The sequence below is a fragment of the Tauraco erythrolophus genome, chromosome 5 (assembly GCF_009769465.1).
Source record: "Tauraco erythrolophus isolate bTauEry1 chromosome 5, bTauEry1.pri, whole genome shotgun sequence".
Taxonomy (NCBI): domain Eukaryota; kingdom Metazoa; phylum Chordata; class Aves; order Musophagiformes; family Musophagidae; genus Tauraco; species Tauraco erythrolophus.
In genome coordinates, this window is record NC_141469.1 from 46,831,872 (window position 1) to 46,857,675 (window position 25,804).

The 25,804-nt window shown below is 38.8% G+C and overlaps 1 protein-coding gene across 1 annotated transcript; it reads right to left on the bottom strand.

Moving 5' to 3' along the window:
• On the bottom strand, window positions 1-25,206 carry TMEM156 (transmembrane protein 156). Its single transcript, XM_086612230.1, has 7 exons — window positions 25,100-25,206; window positions 21,535-21,816; window positions 19,776-20,036; window positions 17,556-17,663; window positions 14,344-14,445; window positions 8,818-8,922; window positions 1-167 (listed from the first exon to the last, which is right to left on the bottom strand). The coding sequence occupies exons 1-7, from the start codon at window positions 25,197-25,199 to the stop codon at window positions 148-150; spliced, it is 978 nt and encodes a 325-aa protein (XP_086468356.1). The 5' UTR covers window positions 25,200-25,206; the 3' UTR covers window positions 1-147.
• Between the last annotated feature and the right edge of the window lie 598 nt (window positions 25,207-25,804).

Below are 25,804 nucleotides of genomic sequence, written 5' to 3' on the forward strand. Positions count from 1 at the left end.
ATGGTAGATAAAATGGAGCTTCTCCACCAAAATGCATAGTTGGCGTTCTCGTGAAAAGACAGGTAGCATAGCTCCACAAACTGGAAATGGAGGTGCTTTCTTCTGTGGTGTACCATGTGCCTTCTTTCGTCCGATGGTAATCATATTTCATATGGTGACGTATGAAACTAAAGAAAACAGTATCAGAAAAAAGAGAGGTTAACATAGGAGTCTCTCCTAATTTATCTTAAATGTCATTCTTTTGACTTTCACAGTAACTAATTCTCCTCTTTATTGCAAAGAAAGCAACACTGTAACTAAGAGGCAGACAAAACAGAAGCTACACATCACATTGGAGCAAAAGACCTAAGAAGGGTACCTGCCAACGGGGTGGCAGCTTGGGTACCTGCCCCACAAGAGGGGGTAGGTACAGGAACCGGAGTGGGAAGCACTGGACCTTATTCACTTGCAGAGAAGCTTGGCAGCGTAAGAGCGGGCAGAGCCAGAAGCTGCCCTAGCGAACGTTCACCACATCTGCCTGGCTGAGGTGAGGACATTCCTCACGTGTCTCAAATTGGGTTTCTGCAGAGCGTCTCCATCTACATAGGGTTCAGTCTGCAACTGTCTTTTAAAGGTAGGTGGTGATTGATCTCTTTCCTTCAAATAACTGAGCCGGCTTCACTCTCTTCTTCCCTCCCGACAGCTAGATGCTGGGAGAAGAGTTTTGTGTGGTATCTGCCTCCACTCCACAATCTCGCTCTGTGTCAGCTTCTGGGCATCTATTCATGAACTACTCCACCTGCAGTAGTGTTCAGGAGTAAATTTGGGCTATTAACAAGGACTTACTGCAGCTGAGCCAAAATAAGCTACATTATCCTAATGGGAAAAAATAAAAATAGACCAATCCAAACCAACAGCTGGACAGAAGAACTTGCAAACCTGTGCCCAACAGCATCTCCCATACTATACTCATATACAGTAGGATAAATTTGGAAATAATGAAATAAGAGCAGCTTTTTCCACATTCTCAAGTGAAAAATACTCCTAAGTAATCATTGAGACTTTTGAAATTTGGACTGCAGCTCCCATAGTAGCATGTGACAAGGAACCTTGAAATATGAAAATGCCCACATTCCAATTGAGACCATCTTAGTTTTTAGGGAACTATACAACACTGGGTGGGGGTGGGGTGGGAGGGAGGGAAGGGAAGAGGACAGGGAGCACAGGATTTCTGTACTAACTCAATGTGTTACTCTCACATTGAGTGAAAAAGCAAATGTAGCTTGTCACCCATTCTGGTAGTTCCCGTAGCTGCAGGCCCAACAACAACATCTGTCTCCCTTTTTCTTTTACATCATAAGAACTGGGGTAAGAAGTGTTCCTTGGCTGCGAAATCATACTGGAGGCAGCAGCTGCTGCAGTGAGTCGGAAAATGACAAGCGTAGGCAGGATACAATGCATCAAAAATTGATGCTGGCTAATGGAACAGAGAGCTTAAACAGCACATTAAACAGTGCCCATTACAGTCCGGTTTTGCAAGCAAGCAGGAGTGCTTCCCTTCAAAAACCTCCACGTGTCTGCTCTGGAGGGAAACACATCCTGGCGTGCATTTTACACAGAACCCGATAATCATGCCAAGTACCCTGGAATGTACTCAGCAATCTGATTCTGTGGACTCTTTCGTACTGAGAGGAGTTTTCGTTTTAATGTATGATTAAGACTTGAATCTATTATGGAAGCAGAAACAGAGGAGGAATTATCTCTCATTATATTTAAAAAATAAATATGTAATTGAGTGACTGCATGCAGTCCTGAAAACAATTTAAAGCTGCATGTGAGCATAAATCTTTTCTCATAGTTATCTATAGGAATTCATGAAAGCATAAAAAAATGATGCCTCAAAAATGGCCAACTGGCAAACCCAGTATGGCAGTACCAGTAGGAACTTTTGCCTTCAGCAGCATCACACTCAATTTTATGATTACTTTAACCACAGTACTATCACTTCTGAGCACTGAAATGATGCTTTTCAGAAAAAGCATCAAAAGGATAATTGAAAGGATCCCAGCAATTTCAAATGGCACCTACTATTCTTTACAAATACATCCATGGTTTATAAAAACAGTTTAACTGTAATCTTCCTCTCGCTCCTGAGTACGCTTGGTGTGTGCCTTTGCTGGAATGTTTTGAACTATGAGTTCCACTGTTTCCCCTGCATAATTCATCTCTTCTGTTGTTTGTGTGGGTGTCTGGCTCAAAGACAGAGGAGAGAGGGATTCTTTTAAATACGAAAACATTTTTGTAAAGCCACAATCACATAAGGAAAAGCAGGCAAAGAATATTTTTAGTTGCCCTTTCTGTTTGTGCTGCTAAGTTCTGCAATGATGGCATTTAAAGACCCCTTCCAAGAAGGGAGGAGCGGCCTGAGCCAAAGCCCAGGTAATACTCTAGGTGGACTTGCATTGAATTTTCCTGGGACAATTAAATTTCTAAATTGCTACGGGACAGTATCCTTAGAAAATGACAGCAGTGATGATACTCTGAATGCAGCTGGATAGGAATCAGCCTCTCATATCCTTTGTTACTTACTGATCTCTTGTGCCAGCCACCCCACATGGGAGGTCTCAAGTCCGCGTGCTTTTAGTTTGTAAGAGAGGAAAGGGACCCACCAACTTCTTTTATTTTACAATCTCTGTGAAAGAGGTTTTCATCTCTTTAGCTGTATACATGCTCCCCCTGTGCGTCCTCCCTATCAGTTATCTGTTGTCTTCCTTATGTTCCAGTTTTATAATCCATTTCACCTGCAGATAAGATTGTGCCTTAAATTCTGTATTCACTGGGAGATCAAGTTATCTAACTATACCACTACACTCAGAAAGAAATACAGAGGCATGAAGTACCCTTACATGTTCAGGGATCTCAAAGCTCTTTACAAAAAGAGATGGAAGTGCTGATGGCAAAAGGCAGTGTACTAAAAATCGTTGGGAATTGCTAGTGTGGAACTTTCATTAGCTTTTATCCAGCCTTTGACATGTCCCATTGTTTTTCTTAAGAGAATTAATGGGAGGCAGGACACTAGGATTGTTTCATCTTGTCCTTGGGGCATTGACTGTTGAAGATGCAGTAAATAAAGTGTTCAGGGTAACACTGACCAATTTGTGTGAATTTGATCTAACAACAGCTCAGAGCATGACACTGGACACTTTTTACAAAAAAAAAACAACCACAATTCCACAACAGTTGGCTTTAAGACACTGAGTTTTCATTCTTTCTTTCCTCATAAAATGGCAGCACTTCATCCAAGAACTGTCGGGTCTGTATCTGTCAATAGTTTCCCAAAACGAGAACACCGTTCTGTCCCTAGTCATTCATGAAATCCATTAATGCTCCTTTTGATTCAGAGGGCACAACGCTGCTTCCCGTTAAACAGGCAGAGGACAGAAGTACTGCAGGAGAGGGCTCACAATTACTCTTCATGCTACACACGTGATTTTTATTCTGCCCTGATCACCGTAAGACTGAAGTGCGCCTTCAGTATGGAAGAGGCCAGCGAGACCTGCACACCAGGCTGCCTGGACTCCTCGTGGCCCCACCACTGAGGAAAGACAGACTGCCACAAGGGCAGGACACAGACACAGAGAGAAGTCACTCCTTGGGACAGGCTTTCTTAAGCTTCCAAGGGCTTTAGCCAAAACCTTCCCAACATAACTATGATTTCAGGACTAACCATCAGCAAAATCATCTTGCTGAATGCTCCAGCATCTTCAGGGCTGTTCATAATATATAGGGGTGTTTTAATGGGCATGGTGATTTGACTATTACTTGCCCACTTTTATTCTTACTTCGATTACTCTTTGCCCCCACAGTTTTAGAGAACAGTCATTGAATCAAGTACGTTCGAATCTTAGTCTTCTTATGGTTTCATTATGCTGTATTATTAAGTAAAGGGAGCTAGTAGCCTGGCTTTGATATATAAATTTCAGACAAGAGTATTCACTTAAAAAAACCTAAACAAACAATCAGAACAACAAAAAAAACCCAAAGCAGACCCAGATACACATCCCATAGCATTTTAGAGCTGCTAAAAATAATAGTGATGCAAGTAGTGCCTTTTAAGTTGAAAGTACCAGTTGATGCAAGTAGCGCATTGTAAGTTAAAAGCACTACAACTCCTCTGGTTAAGCTGAGGATAAACAGTTCTCACCACGGTGCAAATTAGTTACGAGGTGTCATTGGCAGAGACAGAAGTTGGGCACCAGGGCCTCATTCTAGCGTGCTGTCCGCTGAACTGTATCGCCTCTGAATGCAAATATTTGCCCTGAATAAAATGTTCATGCTTCCTATCTAAATAAACAGCAGCCTTGAAATTTATGATAATTAATGTCACCTTTTGACAGCTCTAAGGAAATACACAGACAGCTGCCGTATATAAAGAGGACTGTCTTAAAGCACTCGAGAGTCTCGGCTCATTCCTTTTTTCCAGGACAGTTGCTAATGTCATGGTTTAATGAAAGATGGCAGAAACAGAGGAGGATTCTTAACTTCAGCTCTCAAACATAGTAACAGTAGTGACCATGAAAATGCAAAAGGAGACATGAAGTGACCTGTGCTGAAAAGATTCCCCTTCAGCCAAGGTACGTTTTTGTATGAGCTGGGTTAGCTGTCGGTGCGACAGGAACCACGGAAGAGTAGGCCATGGAGCGTGTGCATGCATCTCTGTACGCACACACACAAATACACACACATACAGATATACAGATTTACACACACATAGACTAAAGTATACTGATAAACATGACCACGCATGTGTGCGGCCATGGTGTGGTCACATGTTTATCAACATACTTACATTCTATGATCGACAGTATTGTCTTAAATACAAAGACATTTAAAAGATATTTATAAAGAAACATGTTTTTTTCTGATATAAAAATTAGCAGAAAGGTAGCAATGCAGCATTGATTATTGATCTCTCTCCATTAGCAAGACAAATACTTCCCTGTCTCAGACAGGAGCAATGAGCGAATAATATGCCTTATAGTTTGCTCTCCTGTCCGATCTGGATTTTTAACTTCCTAAATTCCTGTGGCTAAAACAACATGGTTGAGCCTTCAGCTTTCAATGTGTTGGGTAAGGGCCACTGCTGAGGCCATCAACAGGTTCGCCAGCTCAGTAGCAATAATGAAGGTGATAAGAGCGATCCTTGCTTTTCCATTTCCTCCTGCTTAGAGCTGCAGTCCTGCCTACCAGACCTGCTGATGTAGCTGGCCTCCTTACACAGAAATCAAATAAACACTCTGTGCTGAGGTTAATGCTTTCTCCAACTGCAGCTTCAGCTAGCTGGAAACGAGGAAAAGCATAACCCAAAAGTGTTTTGCCTGTCCTTGTCTTGCCTGTTTGATCCAGGGCAGGGCATTGATGGTAACTCCTACCAGCCAGACTGAAGCCAGATTTGAAGCAGAGAAGGGCAGATGTAAGCACTATCCCCAGTGGAGTGCTCTCAGGTTTCGAGCTCAGGCTAGAACCCTCCCTTGTTTGAGGCTCTTGTTTGGTGGTCTGAAACATATGTGCTTCAGGGGAGCAGCTGGTGGTGTGATAAAAAGATGATGCTTTTGATCGAGAAGCTGCTGGTACGCACTTCTTATCTCCATCTCACCTCCTTGAGAAAAAACAGGTTTTATCAAGTCGATGGAGTCTATAACTGTCCTTGTCAGTTCTGGGAATTTAATCATCTTGACATTTTTCAGTCTCAGTACTGAGCTGTTCCTGTGCAGCACTTCTAATACAGCCAGCTCCTCCTTGTTGAGCAAACTAGTCTTTGGCAGCATTCTAAAGACTTCACAGAGACAACCCTAGCACTTATGAGAAAAGCAGACCAAAATCTCCTTCCACAGCCTAAGTAACCAAAAGGACTTCTAGCTAGCAAGTTCTGTAACTGCAGCATCATTAACCACTGAGCCACCCATGACACAAGTAGTAATGAGTTTAATCTGACTTTATCAGATGAAGGAGGAAATGTTTCTTTTCAGGAAGTGAAGCAGAACTAAAGCAGAAAGTGCTTTTATTATTGTCACCGAGTATTTAGCTTCGAAACAGTACTCCTTTGAGAAATGTTATTCAAAACCTAATGTGATGGAAGGTAAGATCCAGATATAAGTTCTGCCTCTCCAGCCACATCCTTTAATAGTCTTTCCACACAATGTCCTGTAACACTACAGTTTCATGTATTCGGCATTAATCCCACATATCACGCCCAGCTTTCCACTCCCTGCCAGCAGCCCTTCTGACAGGAAGACTGCGTTACGATCAGGAAAACAAGCCTGCTCCTGCTTCTGTACAGCACAGCACTGGAACAAGGTATTTTGGAGTTTCTCAAGATACCTAATCTTCTTCCTTCAGTCACTGACCCAAAGATTAAGGAAAGGGATAACTTCATCCCAAAGCATCCTGGATCTCATGTATTGCCTCATAGAGCAATCAAAATCTGCAAAGTTGTTTCATTTCTTCTATTTTCTTTAATACATAATGCTTTAAGATAATGAAAGCAAAAGGAGTGCTAGCAGGTCGATCTCAATGGTTACTCCCACCTCTAGGAACACAGAAGTTAAATTCGCACGCAAATCGGCCATGATATTTTTTTTCCTGCTTCTAAAGATGAGTTTTGGTGAACCCAACATGCTGGAAGGACAAAGCATGCTCCGATAAGCCATAATACTTTATAAATGAAGGCACTGACTACTGGCAAGCAACCCATAGCAACACATCCTATACAACCTTAGAAATATCTTGCTTTTAATCCAAGAGTAAATGCTCTCACGGAATGACTAAGGTGTGCAGGGAACAGCAGACAGACAGGGATATGGGAAGATAAAGGTTTACCTGAGGAGAGTTGGCAGGTAGCAGAAAAAGAAATCGTCTAGTACTGAAGTGGTTGGGAGGAGTCCCTGGGGAAAGGAAGAAGCTGCCCTACAGAAAGGCTGGTGAGGCTCTGAGAAAGGGTCTGCTCACTCAGCGAAAGCTCATGACATCCAAATGGCAAACAGCTAAACTGAGGTGATCTGAGAACTGCTCTCATCTATGTCACGGACTTCCCAGGTCATGTTGTCTTTCTCTGCCTCCTGATAGCCTCATTTTAGACTAGTAATAATGACAACTTTCCATCTTTGTAAGTCCTTGTAAGATCTATGGATGCAAATCACTTAAAAAGTGGTCAGTATTTTTAGTTACTATAGTACACTGTCCTGTCACCAGCTAGTTTCTCTCAAAAGCCAAACAATAATCTAGCACAATTATTAATTTATTATCGCAGTACCTCATCTATTGTCAGCAATGCTGTTCAAAATCTCTTCTTTAGCTCTGCTCTCAACATACAATTACACTGTTTATGGTTCCACATGAAGCACAAAAATCAAACCACTCTTCAGCACATCAATTTTTTTAGCACATTAAAAAGATAGCAGGACATGATACTGAGTTTTCAATAAACTTCATCCAATTTAAACAGATGTAAAGAAGGACATTCTTCAGATTTTAACCTAAAAAATTCACCATGAAGAGTAATATAATCTGTGCAAGTAGCCATAAGCTTGTCTATGTAATGATATATTAGTGTGCATTACTTATGCAAGTAGCACCTGTTCCCTTTCTAGGCATTACAAGTATTGCCAGTGTCCTGGTTTCGGCTGGGACAGAGTTAGTTTTTCTTTTTAGCAGCTAGAACAGCTCCGTGTTTTGGTTTTAGTCTGGGATTCATTATGAGAAGAATGCGGATGTATAGCTGGTACTGAGATAGTAATGACCTTTTAGCTTCCTGTGTTTTGCCAGCGTGCAGGAAGGAGCACAACAGGCTGGGGGTAGCATGGCTGGGACAAAGGGTCCAACACTCCCCTTATGATTTGAACTGTCCCGCTTGTTTCCCGCTTGTCCGGGATTGTGGTGTCGGGTCTTACCTGTTTTGGGATCGTTTGCCGGGACGGGACAGGTGTTGGTCACTGGGTGGTGAGCAATTACACTGTGCATCACTTCTTTGTACATATTATTATTATTATTATTATTATTATTATTATTATTATTATTATTATTAAACACATATATATTCATATTCTTATCTCAGCCCACAAGCTTCCTTCCTTTTTCTCCTTTAATTCTCTTCCTCATTCTCTGCAGCTGGGAAGGATGAGCGAGTGGCTGTGTGGTGTGTAGTTACCAGCCAGGCTAAACCACAACAGACAGGAAGAGGTATCTCTTACCGAATATTTCTTTACAGACTGGTTTCCTTACATCTGAACTTCTTGAAACAATTTACTGGAGTACAAGGGCTGGAGAAATTAGAAGTGGGAGACTAGTTTTAGTTCCAAGCTGAAACCAACATCTCGTCACTCCTTCTGACTGGTGGAATAATGACAGAGCGATCGATTTCTTTCGTTTGGGGAATTTGATCAGCAAACCATTAATTTCAAACACGTGATTCTCTTCAGAGATAATGTGCAAATTCATTCTTTCCTCTGCCCTCATCAGAAACAAATGCCAGCATAATGCTGAAGTCCAGGACACAATATTCTACACCAGAAAAACAGTGCAAGAATTTGCACTAGGGCCTTCAGGGACACACAGGGTTTAGACGGCTAACACATTCATTTATAGGCGACTCTTGGTGGCAGAAGGAAAAACAATTTTGTTTCCCTGCCACCTACCTCTCACAGAACACATTTTCCAGTTTATCATCTCATATATTTGGCTAGAAGAAGTAGCAATTTATTTTGAGCTGATATTACGCACTACTAATTCTAAAAATATGAGGCAAACCAGAATAATTGGAGTTGTAAGATATTTACTTACCCTGTGCAGTTGATGTACCCACATGACAATGCTCTTGTTCAGGAATTATGGGCAGTATCTTTGTGGTTTGGGCAGTAAGTGGAATCAGTTGTTCGCTGGTTTTCACTACTGAAAGTTAAAATATTTTTATCTACATTATTAAACAGCAAATACATCTGCAGAGTGTTAAACATTGAACCTGCAAGTTTGAAAATAATTGAGACCTATCTGAACACAAGGCAGATGTGGATAGTCAGTTTTTCAGGGGGATTTCAGTGCTAGAGATGCAGATACATGTCAGGAACTCCTGAAAGTACTAACCACATTTGCATTTAACTTCCTCTTGATACTAGTGGGACTACAACATGCTGATCCCAAGCCTCCTTTGGAAGCAGCTTGAAGGTAGGTAACTAAATTGCACTTGGAAATTTTACTAGCAGTGAAAATACAAAAGCATGCAAATTTGGGGTTAATAAAGAATCTCTCAAAATACAAAAACCTACAGTTGGCCAGTTAAGTAGAAACAACTGAAATTTAGAGTGTGAACTTTCTGACTTATTTTCACACCAGGGCAGCCCAGATGGCCATTCAGGAACATTTGATATGGTCTCAGCTAACTTGTCATACACACAGGGAGAGCTTCTGGGCATCATCCAGCTGTTAACAGAGATGACAGCATGCACCTCAGAAGCAGGGAAAGGTGTGGTGAAGCCTTTAGCACGCTGGTGACACAGATACTGATACGATATCTAATTGGGATACAGATAAAGAAGCGCAGAAACAGCATTGTCAGGCAAATGAACTCAGAGTTTTTGATCCAATGCATTTTTCAAAGACCTACTGTAGAACACCAATAATGTTTTAACTCCAGGTCCATCCTGTACCTGACCATCCACAACTTCTCTAAACCTGTAAATGAGTTTCTATTGAGTTCATCACAAGAGGATGAACTGTGCCCCTTATATTTAGCTATATTCCTTCCCTACTTGACTACATAATTTGAGCTTCTCTCTTTAAAAATGCAATAAAAAAGTAGAGTTAGATCTTGATAATTAAGCAACTGTATATGAAAAGCAAAGTTAAAATAAAACTAGGGTAGTTTTTAAAATAGCATGGATCTTCCTTCACCCTCAGCATGAACCTGGAAAGAACGGGAATGTAGGCTGATATTCCCTGCAGAGCCTGTGTGTAACACCGTTCTGCATGCACACAAACTTAGCAGAGAAATGGCCCTTTGTGCATCGGTGCTCTACTGAAAGCACGTGGGGGCTAGGAAAAGCTCCCTAAAATTACCTGCATCTTATAGATTTTATCTTCCTTTCTGAAACATAAAAAAAGACCCAAAGTGGTAATAAGGCCTCGCATTTTTCTCTGGAATAGTTGTGTCTCAGAACATGTAGGTCTGTGTTAAATATCAAATACCGTGACAAGCTTTGCTTTTCCCAGCATTATTCATCTAAGTTGCACAGGAAAAGACAACTATTCAGCTATGTCAGGAACTGAAAAGGATCGGAATCAAATAGGTGATGCTTCGCTTAGCCAAGATTAAACAAATTTCTCCTTTCTGCATCTATTTGCTGCTGTAGAAGATGTATCTGCCTGTCCTCTTTGCTAAAAAGAAAATGTATTGCAGAATACAAGGAGGAGTGAGTCTGAATTCACGGGGATGTCAGCTCTGATGCTACCGAGCCAATGTTTGCTTCTATTTCCAACTTGTCAACTAACCTGAAGCTGTAGCAATGCACCAGAGAGATGGCAGAATTTAGCCTATTTCCTCTAATCTTGTAGGGGAGGAACTATTGTGTTAATAGGATAGGATTGTGTTAATGACTGAGAGCAAATATGTCTTGTTGTTTCTTATGTGTAAATTACAGCTGTCAAGCCCACGTATATCAAATGCTATGGATGTCACAAAGTCTAAACAGTCCAGAAAACAACTGCAGGCCAGAAACCCTGAGGTTTTATTCTCCGAGTCCTGGTTGTCACCATGATCCTACAACGTCCTTCTCTCAGAATGAGTAATAAAATTACCATCCGTTAGAATTAACTTTGCAGTATTGTGTCAGACAAGTGAGTCAAGGAATCCTGTATTTATATCCTGAAATGTACTGAACCAAACTGTGACTCCGTGAGCCAATGGGGTATCACTGAAAATGAGAGAAACATACTTTTTGAGCAATGTAGAACTAGGCATTATGTTTGAACTAAAGTTGCCCACACAGACTGTAAAGTAAAAACATCATTGTATTAACAGTAATGATTCCCTGTCTGCACAGTCCGATTCTAGCATAAGAATGGGAGCAGACCTTTTTTTCCAACAGAAAAATAAAATAGGATAAAAATAAACAAGGAATGTCAGTCTTATGCTAGGAAAAGAAGGTCTAAATATGAATTTATCGTGGTAGACATCTAATAATATAAATTCACACTTCAGTATAACCCATATAATTATATCAATGAAACTTCCAGTATGAAAAGACCCTGCTAGGCAGATGCAGCCCAGGTATTAAATGCCCTGATTTATGCAATCTGATTCCTGTGCAACTTCTTTTCTTTCTTTTTTTTCCCCGTTAGTGTAGTGTTCAGTTCACATACATGGGCCTGCTCCCAACAAGTAATTCTGTGCCATGTCCCTGGGCTTTCTTATTTTAGGATACAGCTATATGAGAATAGCTATACTTAACCAGTTGCTAGTAGTGGAAAAGGTACTAAAGTGGTTTAGGAAAGGTGGGCTGAGGGAAAGGTAAAGAGCAAGGTAAGTATAGCTGCCTTTCCTTTCTCTGGAAATGAGGCTGATTTAAGCAGTAAGCTGCACATGACAGTTTAGCAGTTTTTATCCAAGTTCTTTTAAAGCGCTGTGGGGAATACTGTCTAGTCCTTCTAATTGCTATTATTAATTTATTAAGTTGTTCCAAAACCTCTTCTACTGCTTCTTCAATTTGAGAAAGCTCCTCAAACACATTCTTGCAATAGAAGTCTCTTATATGGGAAACTCCCTAAGATTCTCGTCATGAACATAAAGCAAGGAATTGATTTTTCTTCTGGGGATTATTTTCCATGTGCTACTACTATCAAGTCCTACTTGATACGAAAATGCTCTGTGACTGGAAATAACACATCAACTACTCCAAGAATACTTAGTTCTCGCACTGAAGAAAAGGCACTCTGTACTCTTTCCCTTCTCTTGTGGCTGCATTTAAGGGCAACTGTGTTTTGTCAGTTCATACCATTCAAGGGACTGTTTTACATAAATGCAATGGCAGGAACAGATCCAAAGTCTAGCAAACGCGCTCCATACAGCCCACGCTTTAGCGCATACTTTTTTGGCTTAACGGCACAGACAACGTTTAGTCAACATTAATGATCAGAATGCTTTAAAGCTCCCCTGTCCTCCCTAAATGTGCTCAATCCTTTGCAGTACCATGAATTTAGAAGGCTGTAACTTTAATCCTACCCTAGAGAACATACTATACATTTTTCCTCCTTTCCTCTGGCCATCGAACTTAATGGTAATGATTCATGGACGTAGAGCCACTGACAGTTTCACAAAACTAGCATCCATGGTGTAAATTATCTTTTTGTAGGACCACAGTGATATTAAGACAGCAATTTCCTGAGCCTGCCTAGGAAATCATTCTCATTCTCAAAGTTTAGGTTTTCTTTTTTTTTTTTTCCCTCGTCCTTTCTGAACTTTGAATAACCTTTTAGTAGTGCCTACACATCTTTTCATCCATATGAGATACTGTCGCATCCTCTCAGATACACGGTTATTTAGGCTCATTACAGTGTTTCCAGGGTGGTTGCATTGTCTTCATTGGATCTCAATGTTTTGTTTCAAGATTCCAAGCTATGCACTAATGATAGTTGGTCTAGTTGAGAGGTGTCCCTGCCCATGACAGGGAGGTTGGATTAGATGATCTCTGAGGTCCCTTCCAGCCTATGCCATTCTATGATTCTATGATTCTATGATAGTGACAGTATTCTCAAGGGCTGTCGAAGAAGTCATCTACAGCTACTTACAATCCATTGTCACAGTAGCAAATCTTAAACTTAGCAACTCCAGAAAAAATAAACTCTTTTCATATGGTCTTGATTTCACTTTAAATTGTATTGGTATTAATCAGGAAATTGACTGGATTGACTGGAATTATGGTATGTGAAATCATATTAAAATAAAACCCATTATAGCAGTTCATACGACTAACGTCTTTCTGGGTTAAATGTATAAATTGAAGTGGGAGGAACATAAAAGTAAGAATGACAGACCAATATGGGATTCCTATTCTCTTCAGTAAAATCTAGTAAAACTAGATTTGAATTTCCATAAAACTCCATTACAAAAAATGCCTTTGGATATACAACACTAAAAATGCCATTGTGAATATGCTGATAAAACAGGTATGGTATTAGCGAAGCTACTCAAGACAAAAGATGTCAGAAAGATAATTCCTTTCCTGCGGGATGAAAATAATGAGCTCATAAATACATCTTAGAGGTAGCCAGTGCTTTAAAAGCGAGGAGCATAAATTGTACTCCCAGGAGAGTTCAGGCAGACAGGGAGCTATTCACTCTTTCCTAGGAAAATTGAAATGCCATGAGTTACTGAGTTGTAGAGAGAAATTATTGAGTCTCCTCTTACTCCTGAAGAACCAACAAAACAAACAGGGAGGTATCCAAGCCTAGCCAAATTTAAAACCATTTATTTAATTTGCTGGCTTTGTAGTTTTTCTTGTTTTGGAAGGAGGCTGGTTTGCCATTCAGAGCTTTTATTCTGTATGTCCATGTTAACCTTTTCAAAGATAGAGCTCCCTTCATAAAACCAGAATCCACGGAATTTATCAAAGCATACGACTCCTCCAGCAACATCAGTAACACTCAGAGCTACAGCTGCTAATTTCCTCTCACACAGAGATTTGTTACCAAACCATAATTTCTGGAATCAAAACATAGAGTTTAGCCATGCCATTTAATTTATCTGTGCTAAACATACTACACTCTCAAAAGACCACATTTTAATTCCTATCCGAAACTAGAAAATTGTACTTGGCAGGAATTTTTCTCTAGAAAGAGGCTACAAAGTGCCAGCAGAGTCATTCTCTGAGTCCTGCTACAGCCATCCTTTCCATTCTTTGGTAGCAGATTTTGTCAAGAGTCATAAACACATAGACCATACATACATGTGCGTATATGTCTGTATACTTTTCATACACACACAAAGCACTCAGCTGCCAAACCTCAAATATGGCACACAACATGATCAAAAATTAAAAGGAGGTAAAAAACCCAAAGTGATTAACACAACACATTTGGAAGACTGGGAGAAGCATTCCCGCATGATCTACATAGATCTTCTTATAGTTTCATCATCAGAATTATTTATTTATGATATAAAAATGTTTCTATAACATAAGCCAGATCAGATTTGTGTAGGATCAAGGTAGCTCCAAAACAAATCTGAAGCATCCTCTGACAGGAAAGACTTAAAAGGTCTTTTTTGACCTCCTCATGCCTCAAGATTTACTAGGTTTTTATTTTTATATTACTTACCAGGCAAGGGATGAATTTTAGTAGCAGATATGGTTCTTCTTGCATTTCTAGAACTCTTTCTTCTTAGAACAGTCAAAACTGCTGCCACTCTGTGTTTACAGTCTGTTTTAAACAAAACGCGTTATCCTCATAACACAGAATTACATACGGTATTGATTAGACAAAAAAAATTGTAAATACCTTATTCTTAAACGCCTTCCATGAAAAAAACAGGAAGGTTTTGAAATAAAGTGATGAGGAAAACCCAGGGCCAGATGTTTTATATTTTCCTGAACAAAATTTTCTGGAAATTCCATTTAGCTTTGCCCTTTTCAAATTATTCCTTCCCTCCTCTATACTGTGTACCTTGAACAAATTTTGGAAGGTTATCAAAGAAGTACATGTTCCAGTACAGGTTCAGACTCACACTACTGACAGTGGAATAGCAAGGATGGAGTGGACTGGCACCCTAGCAAGCTGATAGATTCTTTGCAAGCGTGGAGTGTTCATCCTTGGAAGCACAGTTTGAGAGCTGGGTTGAACACCTCTGACTGTCCTCAGTACCCAGTTCACAAACTCCTCAGTCTTTCCACCCTTCTGCTGCTCTCTTAGTACTGTGCTCTTGGTGGGGTTATTGCAGTTGATTATGCAGCTGTTATGGTTAGCCCTTTCCTACAATTGCAGCAGTTGAGAGCTTATCCAGCTTCTGATGACAGAAGCTCGCTCCAATTCTAAGTAACAAAATTGATTTTTATCTTTTTCTTTTGAGAACACTAGAAAACTTCATCTTTAAGAAATTCATTAAACTAGCATTATTTAGGTCATGTTTTTTTTAAGAATAGCCAGTGGAGATCTAATGTGCTGAAGCCCTAAGCATGCATTCTAACAGTTAATGTCAAAGGAAGCTCTGGAAACGTTTATAAGATGAGAGTGGAAGGGAAAGGGCAAAATGGCTAATTTCTAATTTAGCTCCTTTGTCATGGAACAGTTGTAACCTCCACCAAGTTTATTTGGATATTTTATTTTATACACTCACGGAAATAACTTCATTAATGTTTCAGAGAGTCTCAGAGTCTGCCTAGCAGAATGTCTTGGAAGGTCTCAAGAGGAAATGAATAATTCCATATATCTTAACAGCTTTCAGTAGTGCTCAGAAATTAAGAGAAAAGCTACTAACTGAAATATGACTGTAAAAATTCTTAGCAGCTGTTTTAGGCACATAGTAATACTGCTGTGTTCTTTGAGCAGCACTAAAAAAGCAGTATATAGACTTGCAATTAAAGGTGGCCTTGCAATATACACACATAAGGAATACAGCCCTTAAATCTGATTTTTATGTGCTTGTCATTTTTTCAGTAACATATCAATGTTGTTTATAATGTTACACATCATGAATTTAACTAATAAAACCACTATTCCTCTATTAAGAGAAAAGGTATTCTAGAAGCAAATGAGTAATTGGAAGCCTCAAAAGGGCATCTTTTTCTCCCTGCTTGTATCCATGACTGTTCTAAAAAACCTTCATTTAATAGAAAACTGATGTTCAAAATAAAGGCAGTAAATCATTAATCATCACTACCAATAGTTCTGCATTAAAACTGGGATGCTATGACTCAAAACATAGAAAATCATACTCATGACATTTATAGGTAGCTTTGAAATTGCAAATAAAAGTCCTTTAAATTAGAGCATTTAATAGCCCACTTATAAAGACCTAATTTACACTTTGTGGGATTTTTGCATACGTAAAATAGGTCTCAGAATTTGAGTCTAGCAATAAGCCAAAGATCATGTATTTTAACCACTAGAGTTTCTCTAATCATTTGGTGGGGGGCCACAGATTTACCATTTTAAGCAACTATTTTTCTTATTCATTAAAAACATATGCATAAAATATTTACATTATGCAAAAAAATCACAGAAACATTTTGTGTGTGGGCACTTTTCTTCCTTCTGTTCAGTTATGGTTAAAACTAGACTCGTGTTGGTTTTTCGTTACAAAACCGCCTGTGGATACAGTAAGGACAATCGGGGAATGGATATGGCTCATCATTTTTTTATCACCCCTGTGACCAAGCTCTGGACAATGAGGGTAATGGATATCTGCCCAGTAACAGCAACTAAGTGCTGGTTGTCCAGAGGCGTTCTGCCCACTCAGGGCTGACACAGGCAGAACGTCTCAGGAAATCGCTGTGAAAAGCATCTCACAGCTATTATCTCAGGGAACACGTTAAGTAACACCCTTTTCACATGGATGAAAGGGAGTGCGCTCCCTGTACCACCTATCTCTGACTGGGGATGAAAAACAAGGAACAACAGCTGACAAGTGGTCAATTTGCTGCATTACTTTTGTGCAGAGAACTTTATCTTGATTGCTCAAAAGTCTCAAGCTCAAGGTACTCCTACACTTTTATTCTTGCTTTCTTCACTGTGTATTGCTAGAAGAAATACTGAAAATCCGGATTTCAGCCAAAAAGTGAATTGCATAGGAAGAGCCTGTCTTGGCTGCTGAAATCATTCTGTTGAAACAATTGTTTCAGTCTCTGAACTAAGGAAAAGTTCTTTCATACTAAAGTTTTAATTACTTGGATTAGTCAATAATGCTGATTCAGAAATCACAGCAATATTTTCTTTGCTGAAATAACAGCAAAGAGAAGAAATGTTATCTGGGCTTAATTCAGCTCTGGGGTTAAGGCATAGATTGGTTAGCCTGCATGGGATTACACCACCGCTGAATTTATATAACCAGTTTTTAGGACAGACAGCTGAGTGCATATCTCCTGAAATCTATCCTGTAAGTTTTCTTGACCATGACCTAAATGAATCATCTTCAGGGAGGAAAGGGCATTTCAATCTGCTTATATTGGTCATTGCCTTTCTGCTTAAGACCTTCAAGAAGGTTCAGCTGTAATTGTTTCATCTACTGGAATCAGTCTGAAATCGGAAGTTCATACCACTACAGGATCATAGGTCACCACCAAGCATCTGTCAAAAAAACCAATATTTCATTCACCATCAACAAGCTTGGATTTGCATCCCCAATTCAGAGGTAAGAGGTGATAGTATCAATCATCTAAATATTCCAGTCCCTCTATAAGAAGCTTTTAGCATATTACAATTAAAATATTGGTGTCTGAACCACATTAATAAACAACAGCTTTGTTATTGTAAATTAATACATTTTTCATTGCATAGAAATTTAAATTCATGCCGATTAACTTTATGTTACTTACAGTTTTGTTCATTTTCTTGGACTATTTTGTAGATGACAATTGAAACAGTAAACACAAAGACTACTGGAATCATAGTGAGCCAAATGATCTTCGTCATACACATTGGATCTGTCCATAAAATGCAGAAGACATAAAATGAAGCAGGAAATCACTGGCAGAGAAAAGCAGAACATTCGATCTTGGTAGGCTTTTGGACCATGCTTATCCCCCAGCAGATGAAAATTTAAAACAAAATAGAAGATTATGCCTTTTTCTTTTAGCCTTCTTTGTTGTTTGAAATTAAGTTCTCTACCTAGAATTTAGCTTCATTTTCATCTATATCTGTCTCCCCATGTCTGAAATGGTTATATGCAGCTAAGTGAATGAAAACTTTTCCTATTTGTACAAACTGTTATATACAACTCAGGTTGAAAATGCTTCAAAGATCAACATTTATATTTGTTGTAGAACAAGAGTAATATATATCCCCTATTTGTTTGGATGGAGCACAGAAGGAATTTGTCCACTGTCCAACTGACATTCTCAACCTCCTGGCCCATCTTCATATATGGGAGAAGGTAAGATTCTACATACAGAAATTTTTGCATCAAAAAGTGAGAAAACGCCACCAACAGGACCCCTCTGAGGAGTTCTTTTAACCAAAGCTGCCTTGGGGGAGAATCAGTGTAGGACTGGGTGTAGGAGGTAGGCTGCTCTTTCGGACAACGGCTGCTGCAGAAATGCACCCATGTTCCGCACGGAATGTGTTCAATAACTAGTACAAGCCAGGACTATAGATACCACAGAGAAAGAGTGTGGGGAACTTTCCTCCCTGGTTGTTCAAAAAACCTTTCAAACTCCTTTGGCAGCTCCATGTTAATGCATACCTTAGCATTGTCAAATAACTACTTTAAAAAATAACTATGTTACTATGACTCATATAAAATCAAATTACAGACTACAGCCAAACCACTGTTTTCCTTTCCTTGACTTAGAACAGTATAATTAGACCTACATCAACTTCCCCTGTGTATCTTCTCCATTGAGAAGTCCTGAGGTACCTGCCAATAACCCCATGGCTCTTTGAGGGAAGTAGAGCTCATCCCTCCTCATTTAGAACTAAAAATATCTTTTTTACAATGATTTAGGCTCCTTTCAAACAGAGTACTCTACCCCATCCTGCAGTGACTTGTAATGACTTGTACATCAACCTTGCCTAGTCAAAGCCCTGAGCACCTGCTAGCTTTGTTTTCAAGTAAACAGAAAAAAAAGATGTGTTGTTAATTTTTGTTGTTGATATGAAATAACTACTTCCCAGGTAAATCACCTTTAGCAAAGGGCGGTTAGCTCAGAGTTTTGACACAAGTTAGCAGGGCAAGTTACAAACTATACTCCTCTCATAGCTAGACCTACTTATTAAAAAAAAAAAAAACACCACAAAACACAACAAAACAACTAAGTGGCCCTCACTTACCTAGGATTGTACCTGGGCTTACTTAACATAGGTTTAGCAAACTCCAAAACACTTTTTTTTTTTTTTTACCAGCAAAAATACAGCATAAAATTCATTAGCCATACAAAACTAAATGAATGTAATAATTCAGCAATTCCCAGATCGCAAGCGTTGCATATAGACGGGCTGGAAGCTCTGACCATGGTCAGGCAACCAGCCAAAAAACTCCTGCAGCACAAAGAGAAATTTAAAAAGCTGACAGGCTGTCCTCAGGGAAAACTAAGCTTAGTTGTGCTAAAGGTTTCTCTTTTAAGTGTACCATAGTAAGGCTGTATAGTAGGATATTGCAGTATGATGTTATGGAAAGTCAAAGCTGTCTCCTGGTTCTTCTGCCATGGAAGTTAACAGGAATTTTTTTATTTACCTCCAAGACAACAGGGTTATGCCATTATCAGGGAGAGGAGAGAAAAAAGTAATTCCAGTTTTTGCCATACATGCAACTTGTGATTCTGTCATCACTAAGCAAAAAAATGTACAGACACTTACTTTGCTGTGTTGCTTCTAGGAAAGCCAAGACTAAGCCTGCTTAAAATCACTATAAAAACTGCCAGTTGCCTACTAAAGATGGTCTTTTACTAAGGGATTATCAAAATTGTACTCTTTTCTTGTTAAATACTTAAATACTTTCAAATGGTTGCTGAAAGCAGAGAACTACCTACTGGAGATATTTTGCAAGATTCATGTAGTTTCTGGTTTAATTTCCATTCTGACTCTCCTTTGCAACTTACATTCCATGTAAGACTTCAGTTGCAGTGAAATATTTATACAGTCGTTTTGGTCTTCCATCATTGCCACTAGACAGGAATGATTTAGGTATTCTTCAGCTGCATTTCTTGCTCCGACTATAGAATTGTTGATGTGGATTTCCAGCAGGTAGTAAGTATCGTGCTCTACTTCTTCTTTCTCAGAATCCGTGGTGAAATTAAAATATTTATAAAAATAAATAACATCTTTTGTTTTCACTTCAACTGAGCCTTCTGCTTTTGGTACTAAAAATTGAAACAAAACTGTTATATAACATGTGGTAGACAAAGAGACTACTCAGAAAGAATAATAACATAAGTTCTCTGTCTCACTTGCAAAAACATACAGTTGGCTTTTACATTGACTGTGATAAAATGGACAAAAGGATACCATGTAAAGTTATTCTGAGCAGATCTGAAGTGTCTTGATTATCTATATGAAATATATTTTCCCTGCAAATTATAGCTGCTTTTTTGCTTTACTACCAGCTTCAGAGCTTTTCGGTTTTCTGTTGTTTCGTAATATGTCATCAAAGTTAACGCAGACAAAAATCAGGCTATGAAAAAAAAAAAGCAAGTAAAAGCCATACGATGACAGAGATTTGAAGTGTACATCTAGTCTATCTGCTATCGGTTGCAGAAGGTCCTTGTTTCACTTCAAATCACACAAGCTGTGAGACTTGCACACTGTTAACAAGAAACATAGGTAGGTAAGACATTGTCAAAAGTGTTAGAGTTGTGGAGGTATAACTTAGAACAGTTTGTCCACATATGTTTCATTCTGTTATTTTCCATATGTGTTAAGATAGCTATTTTGTAATAAGAAAATGATGCATTTGGAAAAGAACTGCATCCGTTACATTCAGGACTTGGCTCATTGCCCCTGTTGCTGACAATGTTAGGAGAGCAAAATTCAGAGGCATCCTCTTCCCCAAAAGTTTCCAGATATTTTGCAAGTGTATACGTCACAGAAGGAATACTCTGCTACTGCTATGAAAAGATGTGGATGTTGCTGAACTCTTCTCTGTACTGCTGTGCCAGTCCTTATTCAGTGTTATTCATGGTTTTGGAGATCACAGACTACAAGCAAAAAAAGAGGTTATTTCTTGCATAGCTGCCATCTGAATAGTCACCATCTTTGAATTAGTTCTTCAGATACTCGCTCACAACCTGTCATCCTATAATATCAGCAACCAACACACAGAGTTTCACAATGACATTTAAAAGCAAATTCAGGTTGAAAACTGATCAGAAACTACAGGTCCCTACAAATAAATGAAATATTTTAGAGAATTTAGCAAGATTAAAAGAATAAAGATAGGGATATAAGAGTGTTCCTAAAAGCCAGGTGGTAGAGGTCAAATTTGCAACAGAAATATTTCAGGTGGCTGCTGGATGGGGCACTTTTCTCACAGCATCCTCCTTCCAGACCAATACAAAGCCCTCTGAAGATAATGACACCTTCCCACACATGATTTTATACAAGATCCTCAAAGGAAAAAAATTAGCATTTTGCTACCAATATGTTTCACTGACAGCCAGGAACGAATGCCACTAAGAATCTAGCATAAAACCTGCATTTTCTAGCCATGCAAAGACAATCTAAAAAAAAGAAAATTGTTCATAGATTTTCAAGGACCACAGAGAACCAGTAGCATAATTTTCTTTGAACTACCAAATGAAAACATGTCTTTTGTGTTGTAATTAACTACTTCAAATTAAATATTTCTCTTCTCCTACTTACATTTTTTAGCTGCAGCCCCTGATCCTTGATGATCAACATTCACATCTCTCTTGGATTCACACTCTGTGTGTCTAGTATGGGACTGTTGTTCCCTCCTGGAGGATTGGCAAATACATGGAATATTTTGGAAATTTGAATGGTTTAAAATGGCCTTCAGTAAAATAGTCTGGTTTTCTCTTCTTTGTCTCGGTGATCTTTTGCAAGAATTGTTAAAAGTACAAAGTGGAAAAGTGGTGGTGTTTGATGAACAGGTATCCATGCATGACACAACTACAGTGTTAGCTGTAGAAAAAAAAAAAAGAGTACTATATTAGCAAGACAGTCATATGGGACACATGGACAAATACGTGCATGGAAGCATTAGGTGACAGATAATTTAACCATCTCACAATGAAATGCACTTTCTTTCTTGAGGGTTATGGCAGCAGACTGAATGCATCAACAAGTGAGAGAAAGCAAGCACACAGTCTTCCCACGACCTCAATGCTGAATTTTATTGCTGAATTGTGTGAAATCTCTTGTAATACTAACTCAAATTTGTGGTGGTATCTAGTCACATTCCTGTTTCAAAGCTTCTCCGACTTGATTGTACTTGAAAAGAAGACGAAAGCCTTCCTGTCTGGAGGGGTAACTTGGCCCTGGAACTGAGCAGTTGCAACGAACGCAGCAGTGCAATTATGTCGTAAAATAGCTATAATCAGGATGAAAACTTTCTTTCCAATGATATTGAAACCAGACAGTGAAAATACACAGAAAGGCTGCTGAATCCTCCAACCACACCCTTCATGTTCTCTTATAGTCAGTCAACAAACACGATTCTTAATTATGACCATTGGTTTTGGTATTCATAGTCAAATTTCAGTATCAAATTACTGAATCTAGAGTACATTCATGCAGTTCTGGCAAGTAGCAAAAACCACACAGAATTAATTATTAATGAGTGTTATTTTAGCTGTCTTCCACATGAAAGTAGGGCTTCATTGTACAAATCATGCATTTTTACTCAAGTTAACTTTGAACTATTTTTTCAACATGAAAAAAATTTAAGAATAAAAAACTTCTGGAGCCCCAACACCAAATATATATTTATGAATACGGATAACCACTTCCTGGAGTTGATGCAGCACTAACCCATAGTTTTGCAGCTGAGCTTCCAACCAGCTAGCAGTACCTTTGTGCCTCTGAAGAGGACGTTTTGCATCTAACGCCCATTATGAATAATTGGAGTAATATGTTCATAAATCCTTATGTACAGAGAGAAAAGCGTAGCCTTTAATTGCTCCAGTGCTCAGCCACAATCTGACAGCTTCAACAGGCCACCTGTGCTCACATCGCAGCAGGCCGACCTCAGACATGGTTCAGTGAAGGATTTCAGACAGGATACAGAAATAAAATTAAAAATCCAACGCCAAAGTCAATTATCTTCACTATACTAACGCCACATCAGAGAGTCATAAACTCCTTATAAAACATAATAAATTGAAATGTAAAATACACGTCCTATGCAGGTAAGAAAATAGTTCATTTTAATACCAAAAGGAAAAACGTCTGGCAAAATTTAAGGCTTGATCTTTCCCTGAGTTAAGCCAACACATTTTCCTCAAAACGCTTACGATCTGACCCGTGCAACCTGGAGCAGAGCAGGCTCTTGAGGTTAAATTCTTCCAGCTGAAGGAGGCATTTTGTGCAGAGCTTCTCTGTGGAGATGAGCCAGGCGCAGAAATCGAAAGCTTACTCTGCTCTCACAGCAAGGCCAGTGGGCATCTGGACCACCAGTCTAAAACCACTGCCACGCTCTCAAGGTCAATTAACCGTAACTCCCTACTATACCCCTTCCACCAAGAAATTTGGACGTGGACTTGGGAATCCACAGGCTGTGCCGTAACAGCAGTCTGCATACAGCACTATGAAGTCCACTTTGGACTTCACACATATCTAAACAGGCTCCAGAGCTGCCTGTATATAAATAAGGCATGTTATCTGAGTGGAAAACGTTGGAATGCTGTCCTGTTAGGGAGGGTGCTTACCATCCTCTTGAAAGATCTCTACGGAGAAAGCCATTCAAATTGCAATCTAGCATCAGTAGACTTTATTTTCTTCCAACTCACAGGACTGTGGACTTTCTAGGGAGGCATAGGTATTGTTGAACGCTGTAAGTAGGGTTGCAAAAAGACTACGCTTCTCCAGTGGATTACCTGGCAGATAGATAGAGTGCCATACGCACAAGAGGCTTGCTCTTTACTGCAGGACTGGGAAGCACCCTCCCACTCATAAAAATCACTGGAAACATGGAAAAGGTTTTGTGAAATCTGAATGTAGATGACCTGAAGAGTTAAGAGGACCACTGAGATGAAACCCTGCAAAGTATCTCTGGGAAACTGCTGTATATTCAAAGATATGCAACACACATGCCTAATGTTTGGAAGTTTAGTGATTATGAAAATTCTTTATTAAGCCTCTATTTACAGGGTGTTTTTCCATAGAAAATCCGATTCCATTAAAACAAAATTATTCACTCTCTGATGTTTGACAGTAAGGTCAATGTTTTCTTCTCGCAATAGCTATGCCACTGTTTATTTGCACAGTCTGTGCTAACATACTTTGATTACTTCTGCATAGAGGTAAAACATTAATTATTCCAACATCTTAAACTGATTCATCGGTTTTATTATATTTAAAACTTGTGACATCTTAGCAAGTTTCTTTGTTTATAAACCATAAAAATCCATGAATTATATTCTAGTTAATGCCATATTTATTCTTTGTGGTTAATGAAAATACAAATGTAAATTTAAATAACCTAATCTCGATATATTTTATTTTTTTTCCCAGAAAATTATGCTTCATAAATAATTTATTTCATGCTGCCTGAGAATACACATCATTTGTCAAAGGAATGTTTTTTATTATAAAATTTATCTATTCAAAAACTTACTTAGGAATGCATGTGACGAAAGTATTTTAATATTAATTTATTTATGGATTTTTAGAAAGCACTGAATGCATAACTTCCACACGTATATTTTGCATTCATCCTAAGTCCAGTATTGACCTTTAGGATCACCAAGATGTATTTGGGATTGATGTTAAAAGATTTGCTTCACTCAGTTACACCTATTCCGCTCTACCTTTTGTCAGATTATCACTGCAGATCTCTTTCACAGACAGTATCTCATATCAAACAGCAATTTTACAAAGTTTTATAGGCATTTAAGAAAAGAAACTTTTTAAAAGTTATTTTTTAAGATATGAATACCTGCTATAAAAGAACATACGTATTTTTACTACTCTCTTCGTGATAAGGATAGTAAAAGTACAGTTGCATGGAAATAGTTACCAAAAATTTTGCAGTGTACGTAAATGAATGACCAACTCCTTTCAAATTACTGCATATCATTAACTCTGTTGGTTGAAAATCTAACAACAAAAAAAAATCTATATGCTTTGCAAAGTCCATATGAGTACAGCGTCCTAACCATCACTTTTAGGAAAGCACGTGCCAACTTTTCAATTGCAATCAGACTTTAGAATAAGTAAAAGGCTATTTTAAAAGCTGATCACTCACCTTCACGGATTTTGAAAAATTCAGGTAAACATAAAATAAACATGGTAATTATTCCTAGTACCAATCTGAAGAGTTCTGATTTTCTCAAAAGCAAGCACATGTCTCTGAAGCACTCCCATCCAGCACAGTGGTGGTAACTTCCTTCCTGGTTTAGCTCTTAACCTAGTGCAGACTTTATGCAAAATGACGTCTATTCATTTCCTTTTTCCAATATGACTTTTCTTTTTACTTCTAGTTATGTTAAGTTGTAAAGAGCCAAGTTCTGTTCTTACATCGGCATAGATGAGGATGATTGAGACAAATACACTGAAGACAGAACTCGGGTACCACAATGAAAATACTAGAAAAGCCATGCATAGAAACGATGTTATTAATTTGGACTAGGTTTGTTTTAGGAACATCGCCCCCTAACGGCCAGTTTTACATACCTTCTAAACAGTAAATGAATCATTTTTGCGAAGGAATTTTGTTCTCATTTGGCTAAGAAGATTTTTTAGAAATGAGTCAGATCCTCATTATAAAGATGAGTCAGACCACATGAGTCAAATATGGAGATTTTATTGTTTTATTTATACACATATGCATTGGGCCAAGGGGAAGACAATTTTATGTAATACAGAATCTCTAAGAGTTTATAACAGACTATAAATTTGATCATTACAACTTAAGGTTTTTGATCTGGCAAATAAGCGATGTACTAAGTAC

Coding starts and splice junctions, on each gene's coding strand:
- TMEM156 (XM_086612230.1), bottom strand. CDS start 25,199: ATGTGCTTGCTTTTGAGAAAATCAGAACTCTTCAGATTGGTACTAGGA. Junction 8,923..14,343: donor TAAAATTCATCCCTTGCCTG/GTAAGTAATATA, acceptor AACTTTCAGTAG/TGAAAACCAGCGAACAACTG. Junction 168..8,817: donor GGGTACATCAACTGCACAGG/GTAAGTAAATAT, acceptor TGTTTTCTTTAG/TTTCATACGTCACCATATGA.